This window comes from Pseudomassariella vexata (genome assembly GCF_002105095.1).
Source record: "Pseudomassariella vexata strain CBS 129021 chromosome Unknown BCR38scaffold_12, whole genome shotgun sequence".
Lineage (NCBI taxonomy): Eukaryota > Fungi > Ascomycota > Sordariomycetes > Amphisphaeriales > Pseudomassariaceae > Pseudomassariella > Pseudomassariella vexata.
Window position 1 is genome coordinate 6,224 of NW_024467967.1, and position 17,599 is coordinate 23,822.

The 17,599-nt window shown below is 48.1% G+C and overlaps 4 protein-coding genes across 4 annotated transcripts; all 4 read left to right on the forward strand.

Moving 5' to 3' along the window:
* Window positions 1-4,549: 4,549 nt before the first annotated feature.
* Window positions 4,550-4,906, forward strand: BCR38DRAFT_412139 (uncharacterized protein; the record flags this gene model as incomplete). Its single annotated transcript, XM_040858656.1, has 1 exon — window positions 4,550-4,906. The coding sequence occupies one exon, from the start codon at window positions 4,550-4,552 to the stop codon at window positions 4,904-4,906; it is 357 nt and encodes a 118-aa protein (XP_040712350.1).
* Window positions 4,907-8,111: 3,205 nt separating this feature from the next.
* Window positions 8,112-8,489, forward strand: BCR38DRAFT_488105 (uncharacterized protein; the record flags this gene model as incomplete). Its single annotated transcript, XM_040864232.1, has 1 exon — window positions 8,112-8,489. The coding sequence occupies one exon, from the start codon at window positions 8,112-8,114 to the stop codon at window positions 8,487-8,489; it is 378 nt and encodes a 125-aa protein (XP_040712351.1).
* Window positions 8,490-12,680: 4,191 nt separating this feature from the next.
* Window positions 12,681-13,365, forward strand: BCR38DRAFT_412140 (uncharacterized protein; the record flags this gene model as incomplete). The annotated part of the gene is made up of 4 exons (XM_040858657.1): window positions 12,681-12,692; window positions 12,744-12,763; window positions 12,811-13,278; window positions 13,341-13,365. 4 exons carry the CDS (start codon window positions 12,681-12,683, stop codon window positions 13,363-13,365), a joined length of 525 nt encoding a protein of 174 aa, XP_040712352.1.
* Window positions 13,366-14,052: 687 nt separating this feature from the next.
* Window positions 14,053-14,481, forward strand: BCR38DRAFT_350493 (uncharacterized protein; the record flags this gene model as incomplete). The annotated part of the gene is made up of 1 exon (XM_040856566.1): window positions 14,053-14,481. A coding segment is annotated over one exon (429 nt), but the record flags the coding sequence as incomplete, so codon positions are not given.
* Between the last annotated feature and the right edge of the window lie 3,118 nt (window positions 14,482-17,599).

The window sequence follows — 17,599 nt, forward strand, 5'->3', positions numbered from 1 at the left end:
CACAAGTGAATGTGGCTACATCTGATCAGTCGAGTACCGAAGCAGCAAACTTGAGGAAGGTGACGGATTACATTGCACCTCTACTCCGAATAGCAGTAAGAATCGGACCAACCGGTAAAGAGACCCCTATCACTGGAATTGTTGACACTGGAGCTGAGACCAGTGTTATCTGTCTCTCCTATGTCTACAAGCACAAACTCGTGATGAGGGCAACGAAAGTCACTATTCGAAGCTTTACTAGTAGCCTTGGAGAACGAACAATGTTCCGAGGAGTCGTTGAGGCTCTGATATGGCTAGCAGGAAGGTGTATCAAGGTCCCCTTGTACGTCATTGATGATGAACTTGCCTCTCAGCCTCTTCTACTAGGCATGAATTTCATCATAAGAGCAAGGATGTCTTTCGCTTTTGAGCACTCCACTATTATTGGCAACCTGATTTTCGGCTCAACGAAAATTGTTGTACCTCTGGGAACTGTGGAAGATTCAAAGCGCGCCCTGAAGGATGTCATGGATATTCCGGAAAACGGACAGCCGGTAGCCTTGGCCGCGTTGCCGGCCTTCTGAGGCCTAAAACGAAACACGATCAGTCTGATCAGAGGCCGACCAAATCAAATACGGACTCCAATCAGGCGTCAGTCCTTCACTTTGAGGAAACTAATCAGGACCCCGGTATCTCGACCTCACAACTCCTTAACTTAGACCCGGACGAAACTATTATCGCAAACCCATCAACTAAGAAGGTTCGGAAGTTACTAAGACGGCTCATAAGACAAGTGCCTGATGATCAGATGAAGGATGAGATCACTGCTGGAATTAACACGTTGTACAAGCCAAAAGGGGTGAAGGTCCACCCTGTTGATGGGGATCCTGAAGACCAATCTGTCCCACCAGGCAGCTTGAACTGGAAGCAAGAGGAGTGGAAACAAGCACAATCCACGATCTGGCCCAAAGATGAAGACGGACCACTTTCACAGATCACACCAAAGTGGTCGAAAATTCCTCAGGGAACCCGATTGACACCCACACGATGGGAGAAGATCTCTGATCAGATCAAAAGCATGCTCAATAACCAAGAGACTAAGCTCTTCAAGGAAATTCTCACCAGAAGGGAGGCAGCTATCTCATGGAATTTCTCGGAAATCGGTCAAATCAAGCCTTCTATCAGCCCAGATTATGTGATTCGGACTGTACCGCATAAAGCCTGGCAAGCAAAAAGCATCCCTATTCCAGCAGCATTAACGGAGAAAGTCATTAAAATGCTGAGGATCGGGATTGAGAAGGGTCTTCTTGAAGAATCTCATGCGCCCTATCGCAACGCCTGGTTCCTTGTGAAGAAGAAGGATGGTGGACTGCGCCTGATCAACTCAGCTACGAAGCTGAACGCAGTGATGATCCGAGATGCATTTATGCCACAAAACGTTGACGAATTTGCTTCCAAATTCGCAATGTGCAAGATAGTCACCTTGATGGACTTTTTCTCAGGTTATGACCAGTCTGTCCTTAACGAACGAAGCCGCAATTTCACTTCATTCATGACTCCCATTGGCCTGTACAGAATGGCCAGGCTACCTCAAGGGGCAACAAATTCTGTAGTACACTTCTGCCGACAGCTAGCTCGAATGCTCTTCGATCTCATCCCCGATGTGGCAAGGAACTTCCTGGACGATATTGGAGTGAAAGGACCAAAGTCATATCACGACCACACAGAAGCCTATCCTGGAATTCGTCGCTGGGTTCTTGAGAATCTGATTAACATCGACAAGGTGCTAGTTAAATGCGAACTGGCGGGAGCAACTATCTCCGGAGAGAAAACTATTTGGTGCCAGGACTCTGTCAAAATTGTAGGGTACGTGTGCGGAACCAATGGAAGGTCCCCTGATCAGGCCAAGGTCATCAAGATCATTGAGTGGGAGAGATGTAACGACGTTTCAGAGGTCCGCGCCTTTCTAGGGATCACGGTGTACTACAGGATATGGATCGAGCTGTACGCCCACATTACACTGCCGCTCACGAAGCTCCTCAGGAAGAATATTCCCTTTCACTGGAGCTCTGATCAGAAGCTTGCTATGGAGACGCTGAAGGAAAAACTTACCACTGCCCCGGTCTTGATAACTTTGGATTACTCTGAGGGGGCAGGGATGATTGTCCTGAAAGTTGATTCAAGCGGCAAAGGATGGGGTGCTCAATTAGGCCAACTGATTGACGGAGTCGAGAGACCTGCGAGATATGAAAGCGGTGCTTGGAAAGGGGCAGAGTTGACCTATGATGCCACAAAACGTGAGTGTAGGGGCGTCTTGAAGGCATTACGGCGGCTACGAAATTATGTCTATGGGGTTCATTTCATCCTCGAAACCGATGCCAAAGTTCTCATTGTTCAAATCAACGACGCTGCCTCGGATCTCCCTGGATTTCTGCTTATAAGGTGGATCGCATGGATCAAGAATTTCGACTTCGAGATCAGGTACATACCTGGAAAGAAACACACTATCGCAGATGGACTCTCACGCAAACCTTCTGGTCCGTCTGATCAGTTGGATGACCAATGGGAGGGAGAAGTAGACGACTTTATTGACATCCAACTGAATCAGATCGGTGTCAGAATCCACAACACAGCACAAGCGGCCCCTATTACCACTGATACTGAACCTACCCTCCTCGGCAACTGGACTAAAGACTCAATTGAGATTGCAGAATATCTCACAACGCTCCGTATACCTGATCGACTGAAGCACGGGCCAAGACAAGCAAAGAAGCGCTTCAAGCATAGAGCCTTTGACTACTTGGTTCAGGAAAGGACACTCTGGAAGCGAACAAAAGGCAGCCGAGGACGCCGGCGAGTGATTGACGACCCTGAACACCAGAGGACTATTATCAGAACGCTTCATCAAGAACTGGATCACCGTGGACGAGACGCTACTTACCAAGTCGCGGCAAGACAGTATTTCTGGCATGGGATGTACTCCTATATCAAGAAGGCACTTGCTTCCTGCGCACCTTGCCAAAAGGCTTCCGATATAAGGGTGGTAGAAAGCCATCGTTTCTCTCAACCAAATGAGATCTTTGCTATATGGGTAATGGACGTTCAATTCATGCCAACCGATAATGGCTACATCGCAATTGCGGAGGCTCGTTGTGAGCTGAGTGGTTATCTTGTTGCAAGAGCAATTCGAAAAGTGGACTCGAAGACCATCCGAGACTGGATCTGGGAAAGCATTATCCTCACCTTTGGTGTCCCCTATCTGATCAGAGCAGACAGAGGCTCGGAAAACCGAGGGCTTGTCACCGAGCTGCTTAGAAGCCTTGGATCTAAAATTAGGATCGGATCAGCGTATCACCCGCAGTCACAAGGACTCATTGAGGTGGGACATCGGCCAATCACTAAAGCGTTGATGAAACACACTGATGGAGCTGGGACGAGATGGTCGAAACACTTGGCTGCAGCCGTCTTTGCAGATAGAGCCACTGTTCGAAACCCGACTGGGTTGTCCCCTTTCTATATGGCCTTCGGATTCCACCCTGTGCTACCGATTGAAACAACGATCCCGACGTGGAGGATTATGAGCTGGGAGCCTAACACGCCAAGGGACGACCTGATTTCAAAAAGAATCCGAATACTTGAACGACACGAGGAAGATGTCAAGCTCGCTACAAGCAGACTGGCGGAATCGAGGAGAATTGCTGCTCTGAAGTTTGATCAGAGAGACAGAAATAAGATGAGACACACACCCTTACCAGAGGGTGAATTGGTATTACTTTACGATACCCCGAGACACATCGACCTGTCTAGAAGCGTGAAACTTAAGTACCGATGGCGCGGCCCATACATTGTTCACAGTGTATCACCGCTCTCCACTTTCCAGCTGACGGAAATCGACGGCACAGTACTTCAAGGCACCTACGCTCCAGACCGTCTCAAACGCTTTCGAAAAGACGAGAGGGGATTTTGGATGCCTCTTGACGAGAGAGAGGACAACTGACTAGCGTACGGGCTAGGTAAAGAAGACGAGAATGGATGTGAGGGAACTACTTACAAGGACGTGGGAGAGTTACCAGTCGAGAAACAAGAGGATTGGCTTGTTGAAGCCGACAGACAGCCCGTGACCAATGTCGAGGTCAGGATTCCGAATAAGAAGATTGATGGGTACAGTAAAGTCAACAGTGATGAACTTTTGGTCTGATCAGACGTACTATTTCCTTATGTTGTCCTTGTGTTTCATTTCATAGGCGTTTTCAGTCACAGAATTTTCTTACTTTCAGCACTTATACGTGTAGTAGGAGGAAATATGTTGATATGCGCGAATGATTCAGCGTTGCAAGTGCATTACGTCTAACTAACACATGCTTCATCCCCAGAACCCCTTGCCCTGCCCACCAGAATTTCCTTTGGCTCAGAGAGCCCCTCCTTCGTTGCAACCAGCCTGGGCGATATGTTCTTTGTACCGACTGTAGAGTCGTTTGAATGCATCCAGGTTAAAGAGCATGACTGTGGGGGAATTGGAAGCAGAGAGGTCGCTCACAGGAGGAGGATCCCTCTTTGAAGAGGCGCGGAGATGGTCATACTTTTCATCACGAAAAGTACACTTCTCACCCTCGACCATGGCTACGCAGTTACCACACGCATTGCCAAAGGCCCCGGGGATCGATCGACAGCCGAACATGGGCCACATGCCACAATGGTCACCAGTTTCAGAGCCAACCAGGCGCTTAGTACAAGAGCGGTAAGGGACCTCGTTCTCATCGCCATACAATTGGACGAAGAGGCCAGAAACCCGCCTGCGATCATTCGAGAGCCGGTTGTCCTCAACTTGAGTGACATTGCAAGGCCGCCTGTGGGAACGCAGCGCAAGGATGCCCTGATCAGAGGGCAATGGAACACCTATGTACGGTGGGAAGGGGAATTTTTGTAAAACATGCAGGTTCAACTGTCTCTGGGGACAGAGAGATGAAGCTGAGGGAGGAATGTAGTGGGGCCAGGCCGGACGTCAGGAAAGTAGGTGACGGGGGCCAGGGAGGACTCCCCTGTCTTCCACACTTCTTAAGGGACACGGAGATGACAGACGACTTTCAACAACTAGTCATCTCTTTTCATCATCTTATTCAATCAACTTGACTTTTGTTTTCTATTCTATTTAGCTAGCCCTTCAATTATGCGGTTCATTCCTACGTGCACTTAGACACTACTTTCGAAATCCTATTATTCTGCCCTTATCTTAGCCTTGACAATGACAAAAGCCTGTATCTTGCTCTGATCAGAGCAATCCAGTGCCAGTGAGAGCTTCAATTCGACTCCCAGAGCCAGACGTCTTGTTCTGAGAATCATTCCGACGAGAGTCTCAGAGGCACATCCGACCAACTCGCGCACCAGACGTGTAAGAGCGAAGCTCTTACAACCAGTACCACGATCTTCGTCTGATCAGACCAACAGATGGGATCTGTTGGTACTGGAACCGTCTGTTCAGTGTGTTAGGTGGTAGGTATACCCTACTGACCGCCTGACCCCGTTTCATTAGGAGCGCCCGACTCTAAAGAGTTCCGTATTTCCCTCCCTCCCTATATACTATATATATACGTACGTACGTACCGACCTAGCGCTACCCCTCTCCTCTCCTTCGTCCCCTTCCCCTCTCTCCTTCTTTCGCTTCGCCTCTCCTTCTTCCCTTTCGTTCCTTTCGTCCCCTTCCCCCCTGTCCCCTTCTCCCCCCCTTCTCTCTTCTCCCCTTTTGCCCCCCTTCTATCTTCTCCCCTTCTTCCCTCCTCCCGTCCTCCCCTCCTGCCCTTTTCCCTTCTCCCCCTCTCTCCTCTTTTCCCTTCCCTTCCCTTCCCTCCCCTTCCCCCTTCCCTTTTTAATACCACCGAGGTGTAGTATCGGTGTTAAACTGAAGCCTTATATACGTATAGTTAGTCGATAGCTTTGTGAAGCTGCTAGGAGAAGGGAGGGCAGTAGAGGCGAGTAGTAGGATCCTTAGAGGCCGACTCGAGGTTCAGTAGCTTAATTTCGTAACAGTAGCCGCGACCTAGGCTCGGCAGGTTACTTCTTCTTATCTACGGCAGTCGCGTTCGACACACACATACACACACATAAGGGCTATTCTAGCTAGTTATTGGATTGTGGGCAAATGGTCTTGTATTGAAAGTATCATGATCTCTGGAGAGTCCATAGAGAAGCAAAGGGCGGCCATAAGGGCCTTATATAGTCAGAAATGACTGATGCCTGCCACATAGCCAGGACTTGTGTGGTTCAATGGGTAGAGGTCATATTGACCCATACTTCGTACGGTTTGCGGCTTTACTTTTCTCCTTTTGACTTGGCAGTCTTGACGGAGTAGCCTTGAAGGTCCAACACTTCCTATATAGTGACCGCCCTCGGTCATTTGTACTAGTAACCTTATAATAACTCGCCCTTACGCTTCCGATCTTTGCGCGCTTAGATATGTTATCCTGATAGCTTATCTTCCGAATTCTTCATCTATAACGTATATAGCAGGTGACTCTACCTCCCTGATACCGAGCTCACAATTACTACGGCCCTAGGCTATCCATAGCCTACGAGAGTTCCCGCCTAGTATCCAAAGTACTTCTTCAATGTGACTGTCGATATGAGGTATTCTGAACGAGGCGGAAGAAGGGCTGAGGTATTTGCAGCTTATCTTCCGAATTCTCCATCCACAACGTACATAGTGAAACGGGGTCAGGCGGTCGGTAGGATGTACCTATTACCTAACACACTGAACAGACGGCCCCAGTACCAATAGATCACATCTGTTGGTCTGATCAGACGAAGATCATGGTGCTGGTCGTAAGAGCGAAGCTCTTATAAGTCTTGTGCGCAAGTTGGTCGGATGTGCCTCTGAGACTCGTGTCGGGATAATTCTCAGAATAGGACGTCTGGCTCCTAGGAGTCGAATTGAAGCTGTCTCTAGTACTGGATTGCTCTGATCAGAGCAAGACACAATGTCTCATAGTTGTCAAGGCCAAAATGGAAAGGATAGATGGATTCTTAGAAGCTATCCCCTGAACGTGTAAGTGAATCATGAACTGTGAATCATGAACTGAAGCTTCTGAATTGCATGCATTGAAAAGAGTGCGATGATGGCTAACTATTGCTTGTCGAATGGAAAAGATGAAGAAGTCATTAAAAAGGGTCTGTCCTCGAAAAGAAAGTTGCAGCCAGAAGCCTCTTTCATCAAAGCAAAAGATCCTCCCCATTCCGTCACCTATTTTCCCTGGCGTCCGGCCTTACCCCGCTACAATAGCAGGTGACTCCACCTCCCTGATACCAGGCTCACAATTGCTATGGCCCCAGACTATCCATAGCCTACGAGAGTCCCCGCCTAGTCTCCAAAGTGCTTCTTCAATGTGACTGTCGATATAAGGTATTCTGAGTAAGGTAGAAGAAGGGCTAAGGTATTTGCCTTTAGGTATTAGCCTAACATGACGGTGGTAGAGCGCCGGCTTAAGGGATCTGAGGTCGATAGTAACGACCCTCCGCTATAGAACCATACTATAAATAACGATAGTAAAGGGCATTGTACAGCGGTCTATAATAGATTCGATTTTACGGTTACGAGTATACGGTAAGGCGATTGTAACGAAACCTCTAATAGTCTAGCTGCGTAAACCACTAAAGAGTCTGTAAGGGTTTGTGCTAGTAAGTAAGTCCTGCTGCGGAGTCCTCAAGCAATAATATCGGGGTTTGACGTATGGAGTAGAGTGCTTTGGGTAACTGAAGTATTCAAGTAGGGTAATCGGTAATAGAGTCGTTAAGGCAGTTTGCCTCACCAACGGGTTAGATTGATGCTTAGATTGATCACTGAAGTAGAGACTGTCTATCTATGAAATGTGTGACGGCCGGTGTCACGATGCCACGAAACCCACTAGCTGTGGACCCATAGGAGCACTGGCCATCTGAAGGCGGGATTGAAGATCCTCAGATGTGAGCCAGCCTGTTTTAGTTTCTTTCTTTCCTTGTCGAGAATCGTTAAGTCAATACAGTGCATTAGAGTGTTTTGACTCTTCAATTGTGCTCACCGTGACATTATTCTCGACCGTAAATCAAGCCCGACAGTATACCGACGGACTTGATCTTGCTAACAAAACCCCTCCCCCGAAACGATGGCACCAAGGAAAAACCACCCGCTCGCAACGTCTAAGGAGCCAGAAGCACAAGTCGAACCACGAACGCGGAGCCCGACGGAGGAGGATATCGATCCGAATCAGAGGATCGCTGACTTAGAGGAACAAGTGCAGGAGTTAGATGCGGAGCTGCAAAACTACAATGCGCGAGTTCGGGAACAGGAGCGGATGATCAACAGTCTCAAGGAGACAATCGATGCGAAGGATCGCACGATCATCCAGCAAGCGCAACAAATCGCAAACTGTAGTAGACCAACTACAATACTACCATCTGTAGAGGGTCCGCAGATACGTGGCAGTACAGACGGGACTAGGAAAGGAGCTGACGTCGTCACTTTGAAAGATGGCATAACATAGTCCACGGTCCAATTGCACACTTTGGCAGACCTTATACGACAATGTATAAGTTAATTCAACCACAACGCCTATCATCAATTGAAACTACTCAGAATCGTTATCTTCAGACGTCTCTACATCATTTCCACAAGTGCGCGCATTATGTCCGGGCTCGCCGCAGATTCTACAGCGCCGTACACGCGCAATTCGCCGCCTTGTACGACCACCAATTTGACGAAATCCGTCATGTAACTGCCCATCAACCTCTCGTTGAGACTGTAGGTCCTATCCAGCTTGTATACGAAGTGACCCTCCACTCTGTAGCTGTTTTTTCTTCGCACGGCGACGTCGACTTAAGGTCTCATTTGCCTTTCGAAGTGATTCGACCTCGCCTTCTAAAAGGGCAAGCCGATGCATAACCTTCGTTGTACCTCGGGCAATCTGATCTATTCCAGCAAAAATTGACGTTGGTGAGCTATTTTGATGTCGTACAATCCTATTTTTCACATAATCGCTTTGTGATTGGGCTTCGGTTGGGTTGTTCGGAGTCTTTGATTCCCAAGGGACGGGGAGACCAGCCGAGCTACCCGGAGGTGTTGGCGTATGTAATTTCACATCGAGCTGTGATATGACATAATCTGCATCGTACGGAACTATTCCTACCCCTCGGAAACCTCCTTGGATATTTGAAACCGTGAAAGTTGCGTTGTACGCGTTTAAAAACGCCGGTAAAAAGTCTTCTTTCGAGATATGACTTGTATGTGCTCGCATGAGATCTTCGATTTCTTTTCCGTACGCTCTTTTTAACCCGCGAAAACGACCAACATCAAGAGGCTGGAGCTTATGCGACGAATGAGGAGGCATGCAAAGCGTGACGATATTGTTAGCTTTGCAATATACCTCGAAATCGGTCGAGTGATGGCTTTCGTGACCGTCGAGGATCAATAGGCGATGAGTACCTTTCGTACGAGACTTGGTGTGATGATCGAAGTGTTTTATCCAATCCTCGCCTCTCTCGTTCGTAGTCCAGCCATTTTTAGTAACTGCGATAACCCAATCAGGCGGTAATGGACTGTTTTCGTACCATGACGAGAGGTGGGTTTTGCCGGCGAAAATGATGTACGGAGGGAGGGCATAACCGGACGACCCAACGCCTTGAATAACTGTAACCCATTCCCGATTTCCTTGCTAGGCTGCTCTAGGCCTTCCGCGCCGATTAGAAGTCGTCACGACTATTTCGGACGAGATTTGGCCCATCACAAAACCGGTCTCGTCGAAGTTGTAGATATCCTCCTCCTGGATCGCGTATTTCGCAATTGTATTCCGTACCAGGTCAAACCACGCGCGATACGCGTCGGGATCTTCGCAGAGGACTCTCTGATAGTCGATCCTTCGATTTAAACGCGTCCGGATGTCTGGTTATCGTCTTACGAAGCTCGAGGCTCAGTTGACGCCGACGCGTCCCACGTCGCTACTTCGAAGTAATCGGTTGGCCATATCTTCAACACCACTCAATCGGGGAGGAAATGCTCGCGAATCTAGGTCGTTTATATTTCGTACGATTGCCTCTTCTTCGGAAGGAGTCAACTTTTGCGTTGGCGATCGCGTAATCGCTCGAGCGGTTTTACCGTCGCGTCGATACGCAAGGGTTCTAAAAGGTACGTTATAGATCTGACCAACGCGACGTATACTTAATTTTGGATCAGATTGAAGCGCATGTAATTCTAGAATCATATCACTTTCATTCCAAGAACTAACCATAGTTATGTGGTGAAAAACCGCAGGTCAAAGTGGTAGCGTACGAAAATCTGCCGAAGTGTGCAATTGGACCGTGGACTATGTTAAACTAAGTTAAAAGGTTAAAATATTAGAAAAAGTGCGAAAGTCGACTTATATACGAAAAATAACTTATAGATCATATTATACTAATTATAAGAACCTAACGGTATTTACGACTATAAAGGATCTAAATAAACGATAAATTAGATAGGCTGGCGGCGGTCACTATGCATACTTGGGATGTTCCGGAGCTTCTTTTTGTTTCCCCACGGGAAAGGCCCCGGTCCTAGAACCTTCTTTGTCTCGGAGGATTATGTCCTTGTCGTCAAGTCTCCTAAGTCCCCCAAAGTCTCCCCAAGTCTCCCAAGTCTTCCTAAGTCTACCCAAGTCTCCGCAAGTTAAGGTCAACCTCTGCATATGTCCAATGGACCATAGTTAGGTGGCTCCGACCGCAAACTGCTCGATGGGCTTAAAACTGCCCACTTCTACCTGGAGCCTGGAGCTACAAGCTATGCGACATCTGGCCGCGGCCTCTACTTAGAGGAAGGACGTGTTTGAATCGAATACCTTGACCGCATTACAAATCTTCTGAAGCCTGGATGTCGACGTCGGCAGCCGGGAGTGGCTAAATGCATGGCTACGCCGGGTGCACAAATATCCCATCCTATTAGTTCAAAGCTGCAATACTTTACGATACGTCAGCTATCCGCACCCTAGCATAATAATTACCACGACCTGCTATTTAGCTATTAATATTCAACGCTTTGCCTATCAAAATATAACGAATAAGGTGTAGAGTTCTACTGCATACGTATCGGACCACGGGCCCGTACGTAGCCGTCTATTTCTAAAGTCGAGTCCAATATGCTCACCGTGGATCGGGAAGCACTTTGGGAACGGGGAGGTCAGAGGTATAATTGGCTAGATGCAACCAAGCCCGCTCCAGCAGCTGTCCTTATCTAAAACCAACCGTGGTAAAGCAGCTATCCCATGTTTGCACTTGACATGCAGATGCGCAGATGCAAAGCACTGGATAAGGTAAGTCCAAGCATGCTTACATCTTCTTGATCTGTATTCCCCGGTGATTTCTTCCAAGTGTTTGACCTCTCTACGGAAGATCCCTGTATAGAATGCTGTAGTATCGGCCCGTTTGTCGACCATTTCCTCCGTGGATTGTCTGTTTCCTGCCCTGAAGGCCCCTCGGCTTATTACACCAAAGGCGGCTGGCTGACCACGCCAGTACTTATAGGGAGCTGATGTTGACCATCAGCAATACGAAAGCTGGGTCGTTCCACAGTCCATACTTTGGAAGTTTCAACTCACTCCGAGTGTCAGAACAATGTCACAACGCCAAGTATGTGCTGAAGCGTGTCTCAAATGTCGGTCACTAAAGACAAGATGCGATAAACAAAAGCCATGCTTGAATTGTCAGAAATTGGGGATCGAGTGTGTATTGGAGTAAGGCCATCAGCTACAAGGCAGAATGCTGAACAGTCCCTAACACCTTTATAGGCATGCAACGAATCTTACAATGGAGATTAAACACCCCCAGTTTGCGGCAGTTTTCAACTCTCTAAAAGGATTTGAGTCATTTCTACAGGACCGTCTGAGTCAGCTTGAAAAACGCTATCAAGAAAAGCTACTGCACGAGCAGCAACAACACAAGTAATAACTACAGAAACCAGCGAATTTGATCAACTCATTCGATCACTGCTCAACTCCAGCAGTGAAACTGGCATGTGGATCATTGTTGACTCTCCGGCCTATCTTCAAAGACGTCGGGATCAACGAAGACTTCACCTGGCCACATGAAAAACAGTGCGGTCCCCTTCTGCCTAGTAGCTTGGTGGAAGACGATTTCAATACGCTGAAGATCTGGGAATCCGTCAATGAATACAAAAAGAACATACATGTATTCCATCCGCTTATCGCCTTCAAGGACCTTCCTAGAATGTTAAGCGAGCTACAAAACATTGGATCAACTACTATCAATCCTGATGCGTGCACCTAGGGGGGAGGATGCTATAATGCAGCAGTGCGCAACGTTATAGTATCTAATTGAATGGGATTCACCAAACCAGTGGGTCCCCCTACCTTTTTGTATCAAACCCGTTATTCTGTGGCTCTATAGGTAGCGCTATTGCACTCCTTGTGCTGGCATTAGGGACCGTTAGCAAACCAGCGACAGAGTTAGGAGATCGATACTTCATGGCTGCCCGTAACATTATGGTGGGCTGTATGCAGGAATCTCTCGATAGGGTCCGTGCAACTATCCTAACGGCATTATATTTGGGAGTCCAGGGAAATGTCCGAGAAAGCTATATGGAAGTACAGGACGCTATTTAACAATTATCAAATCTCTTTGAGTAAGTGGCTATTACTATATATCTCGATTAATTTACTAACTCTGAAAATTTACAACGGTTGCGAGATATGGACTCTAAGGTAGAAGCACCTCGAACAGATGAAGACAATAAAGCTCTACTTTCATATTAGAGCTGCTTCGCGATCGAAAGGTATAGACACTCACTTAATTAGCTAATTCTATTGCTAATAATTATAGAGATATTGTGAATGTATTCCCCTGGCGGCGACACGCCGAGACGATACGTGGTGGAATACCACTACCTAATCTAGAAATTGCTCCCGATCTAATCGATACGAGTTACGTTCAAATGAGCTCGATTTACCGTCACACAAGCCATATCCACGATCTCTTGTATGGATTCGTCGCAGGACCACCTAGTAACCGAATAGGCGACCTGGTTTTATTATTGAAATCTTATCAATCTGATAGTGATTTCCGTTGTCGGATAGCTTGCCATATTGCATTAGTCAGTCTATACCGACCAAGTCTTGTGGCAATTATCCGGTCCAACCAGAGCGGAACAGAAGACGTAGCGCGACACACTGCCCCATGGATTTTGGAGCGTGCTACAGCTTGCCTCGAGCAGCTGAAGAAGACAATTCTATACTTGCAGGAGGTATTGTCGTATTATATTGCCCTGAACCCTTTTGGGATATATTACACGTAAGTACTCCTGTGGATATCTGCCCCTAATAAGCTGACGGTCAACTACCTTTAGTTAATAGTGTTTTGTGCTGGTACTATTCGTAGTATTCAAAGACCGGACTCTTCACTAGTTCATCAGGAGAGAAGATCTGGTATCTCTAATCCATATATCAATTTCCTATGCCTTTAAAGAAGATAAGCCGTCAATAGTGATGATGAGAGAAACCCTTCGGATGTTGCTTCAGGCTTTGGAATCTGGACCTAGTGGGCAACTTTGAGGCGAACACTGGTAATAATTATGGCTGAAGAACGACGGAGACGAGGACAACAAGGGTTACCCTCGAGCGATTAGTAAGTCCAACCCCGCCTCCGAGTCTTGAGTGAAGATAGACGTCTTACTCGTTTCATTATATTTAATCGATTAGTTAGCTATCGTAGATAACCGACAAACGGCATAAGCCCTAAAGAAACCTGATACTACTTAGGTCAACTTAAGATCAGCCAACTCTTTCCTTGGCCATACTCCGTTGTTGTCGGTGTCAGGCAGATGCCGGTCCCAAGCCCACTTCTTGACTTGTTAACGCCACCACTTGAGCAACACCGCTTACTCCCAATCGAATGTGCACTTTACCGCAAGGTGCTACGAATTCTGTGGCTCAATTCATGAGAGCTATGGTCCGCCTCCTTTACGACCTTATCCCTCATATCTGCCGACCATTCATTGACGATATATGCGTTAAAGGACCAAGGCACGATTATGACAACGAATTAGTGATGCCTGAAATTCGATGATTTGTCCTAGAACACCTCAGCAATATCGATAAAGTGCTACTCAACTGCGAACTGGCGGGAGCCACAGTAGCGGCAGAGAAATCTCAGTGGTGTCAAAAAGAAGCTGTTCTGGTTGGATATCTCTGTACTCCGTATGGACGTCATCCTGATCAGAGCAAAGTCTTGAAGCAATATCTTCGGCTCATTCGCCATGGCGGATCGTCTGACATATCGAGGTCAAAGGCGGCCCTGACCGGGAGGCGGTATTGCGGTTGGAATTTCCCGCAATGCTCTCACCTAAGAGAAGCCGGGCAAGTACGCCATCAGGACAGCGAGGTACTGCTATACTCATCCCACTCCCAGAAGATTAGCTGCTGCGTGCCTTTTCCTTGGCAAAAACATCTCACTTGCTCCCGAGCTAGAGGAACCCCTGAGCGAAAAGCAGATTGAGCGAGATCAATGGCTAGGGATGGCGAGCCGTAAAGCGAACCGAAAACGAAGGAAGAACCAACGCAAGCTGTGGAACCTCGCCGCAAGCGGGAGAAAAGCGATCCCTGGGTCCCCCCTGCAAGAATTGTGACTGAGAGGGAGACCTGGCTCTGGTTACGGTCGAGGACGAGGTCGAGGACGAGGACGGGGACAAAATAAAATAATATTAAATACGCCGTAGGTGTTAACCCTCGGTATCTCTACAAGTACTCCCTTAAGGGGCTATAGATGATATAGCGGGCCCTTAAGCCGCGTCGGGCGGTTATACAGGTAAACTTGTAGCCAAACGACTACTAAACCTCCTATCCCTCCCTAAGTCTGTGCTACAACCCCTGCCTGAACTACCGATAAGTGTGGTAATGTGGCACTTAAATTCGTCCTCAGGGGTGGGATGCTGCTGATGTGCAGAAGATGCTCGACTATTTTTTGTCGCGACAAGTCGTAGTATCTGCTAATTGGGGTTCTCGTCGAGCGAGGACAAAATAACAACCGGCGCCAAAGATATCACAAAGGAGAATGATGATGCCACGGTGGAGGCAGCCAATAATAGCCCAATAAAGACTAACAAGGACGAGACAACTCCTGCCCCATCCCATGAGTGCACTTCCCTTTTACAGGGATCTGACCACTGCTTCCTGCAAGCATGCACGGTACTATGGTATAAGCAATGCATGACCGTGGCTTGCACACACAGACATTGCAGTAAGCGGGGGTAGGGATCATGGCAACCCAAGCTAGGCGTGCAGGAGTTGATTGGTTACTACATATAGAAACTAATACCAGGGAACACCCCTGTTTTTCAGAATAGGTCTCTCTCAAAGTGGCGTAATTGTAGTGAGGGAAGTTACTATGTGAATCAAAGCAGTGTAATTTCCGAACACCTCCTACACTGTTAGAATCAGGTCATGACACACGAACTACGCGTCGTGTACGCGAGGGCGAGTGTTTATAGCTGGAGTATTACATATTCGAACAGCGGAGAGAAAGGTAGCATCGAGCCCTCATGACTGGGCACTGTCTTCCATATGCGGCATGTGGAGGTTAGGCATAGTGTTCGTGCCTCTCAAATATAAATAGATCCAATCTTTCTCTTAAAATATGGGGGCTACACAGGAAGTTCTGTGGAAATAACATTATTATTAAATACGCCGTAGGCTCGAAGCCCCCGGTACCTCTGCTAGTACTCCCGTATGTCAAACCGTGCCCTAATGGCTGGACTAAATACATACGCTGCGTCGTCGGTTCGCCCTATTGGCGACTGCGTTGCGTTCACTACCATACTACGTTGGTTCTCAACCTACCAACAAAGTCCCCCCTGAGAAGATCGATGCTATCTGGGCCTTGAAGCTGTCCGACCCGTCCCTAGCAGCCACCTTACAATAGTCCCACTAACTACTGGTTCTCCTGTTGCCGTTGCGAGGTCTCTGCGAGAGTATAGTGGCCGTGGTGCGATAGCGGCCCGTAATCGTTCCCTCGGTCCTTCCAACAGCCCGCAAAAGAGGATTACGTGCTCTGCCGTCTCAGGGGCGTCGCCACAGCGGCATAGCGGCGAGTACACGTCAAAAGCCCCTGTCTTGAATAAGAAGGCTGCTAGTCCTATTTTTTCCGTCCTGATCTGGCACAGCGTAGACGCCTCCAGTCGGTTCAGGCCGAAATACTTGCCCCCTTTCGGTATCTGCATCGAAGGGCCCTCCGGTTCCTCAGCGATAGCGCGTCGCTGGCGATCGTGATGCTCTGCTCCGGTGAGCCATCTCTTCCTCCAGTGGCCGAGGAGGGCAGCCGGGACCTCCTTTTCCTCACTCATCCACTCGGAGCCCCGGGCCTCCTTCTCCATAGTGTACCCTGCCGGTCGGAGTAGCTGAGACGCCTGCTTCCTCTTCGCCGGCCTATCCTGCCGGAGTATATGTGACGCTTTAGCGCTCGCGCTGCGAAGCAGATTTCTCTTCCCGCTAAGCCGTAGCCGTTCTTCAAACTTAGCAGCCCGGGCACTAAGATAGAGGTCTAGTGTGGAAATAACAAGGCGCCGCATCTTAGTACCGCTGTCTAGCACAAGTCACCTCCTGCTTCGTAATTTACCAGTCTTACTATGTCTGTGCCAATGCACGTCAAGCCCGACGTGGGTGAGCCGATGGTTATCCCTCTTTCGGGGATTTACCGTTCTTACTACGACGACGCCAAAGCCATTGACGTGGAACACCCCTCGTCAAACTTGTTCCTTAACTTAGTTTTGTACTATATCTCTTGTCACCCTAAGTCTGAAACACCCCCGGGCCGCGCGGACAACAGGAAGTGATACGTGACCCCATGGGGGGTTACCCTATAGCTATAGATAAGATAGATAAGAGCTATAAAAGAGCTCTGCCAGGCCAGAATAGCTGACCTGGCATCCTTTCCCAATACAACAATTCACACCCCATATGCACACGCATCAGGAAGAGAATCGACAACGTATATGAGATTTGGGATCAAGACTATAGCAGACCTAAACGCTTATTGGTCCAGGAGAGCAAAACCACCGGCAGAGGGAAAAAAGAGGTCGAAGCTCAGACGGAAGGACGCACGGTAGCGATGCTCAATGCTCATCATCTAACACACCTATACGGGTTATCGACAATCGGTGTAACATTTCGGGCATGGACGGCTTACCCCGATGGAACATATCTCTCATTTGACGACAATGCGGGGTATCTTGATGTTGATACACTTGATGGAGCAAGAGTCTGGAACAGTTTGATGGATGCGCTAAAAGCAGCACCTCCTCTCATTAGGGGATCTATTGGACAACGCTCGGGCGAGAAGATGTTAGATGTGCCCGAACCTGATCCTCAAAGCATTCAAGCAATATTGACCACAGAAGAGAAGGATGTACAAAATGAGGCGGTAACTGAACCGACCAAAACCGAGTGGTACTGGGTTGAAGTTAAGGAGGCGCGCCTAACTCGGAGCGCACGAAGGTAGTATATCGAACGCCTGACAATCACAAGCTGGCTCTTCCACTGGATATATGGTACGAACATAATGAATACTGGGTGGCTGATGTTCCTTCAAGGAAGTTGAAATATTACTGCACAGAGATCGG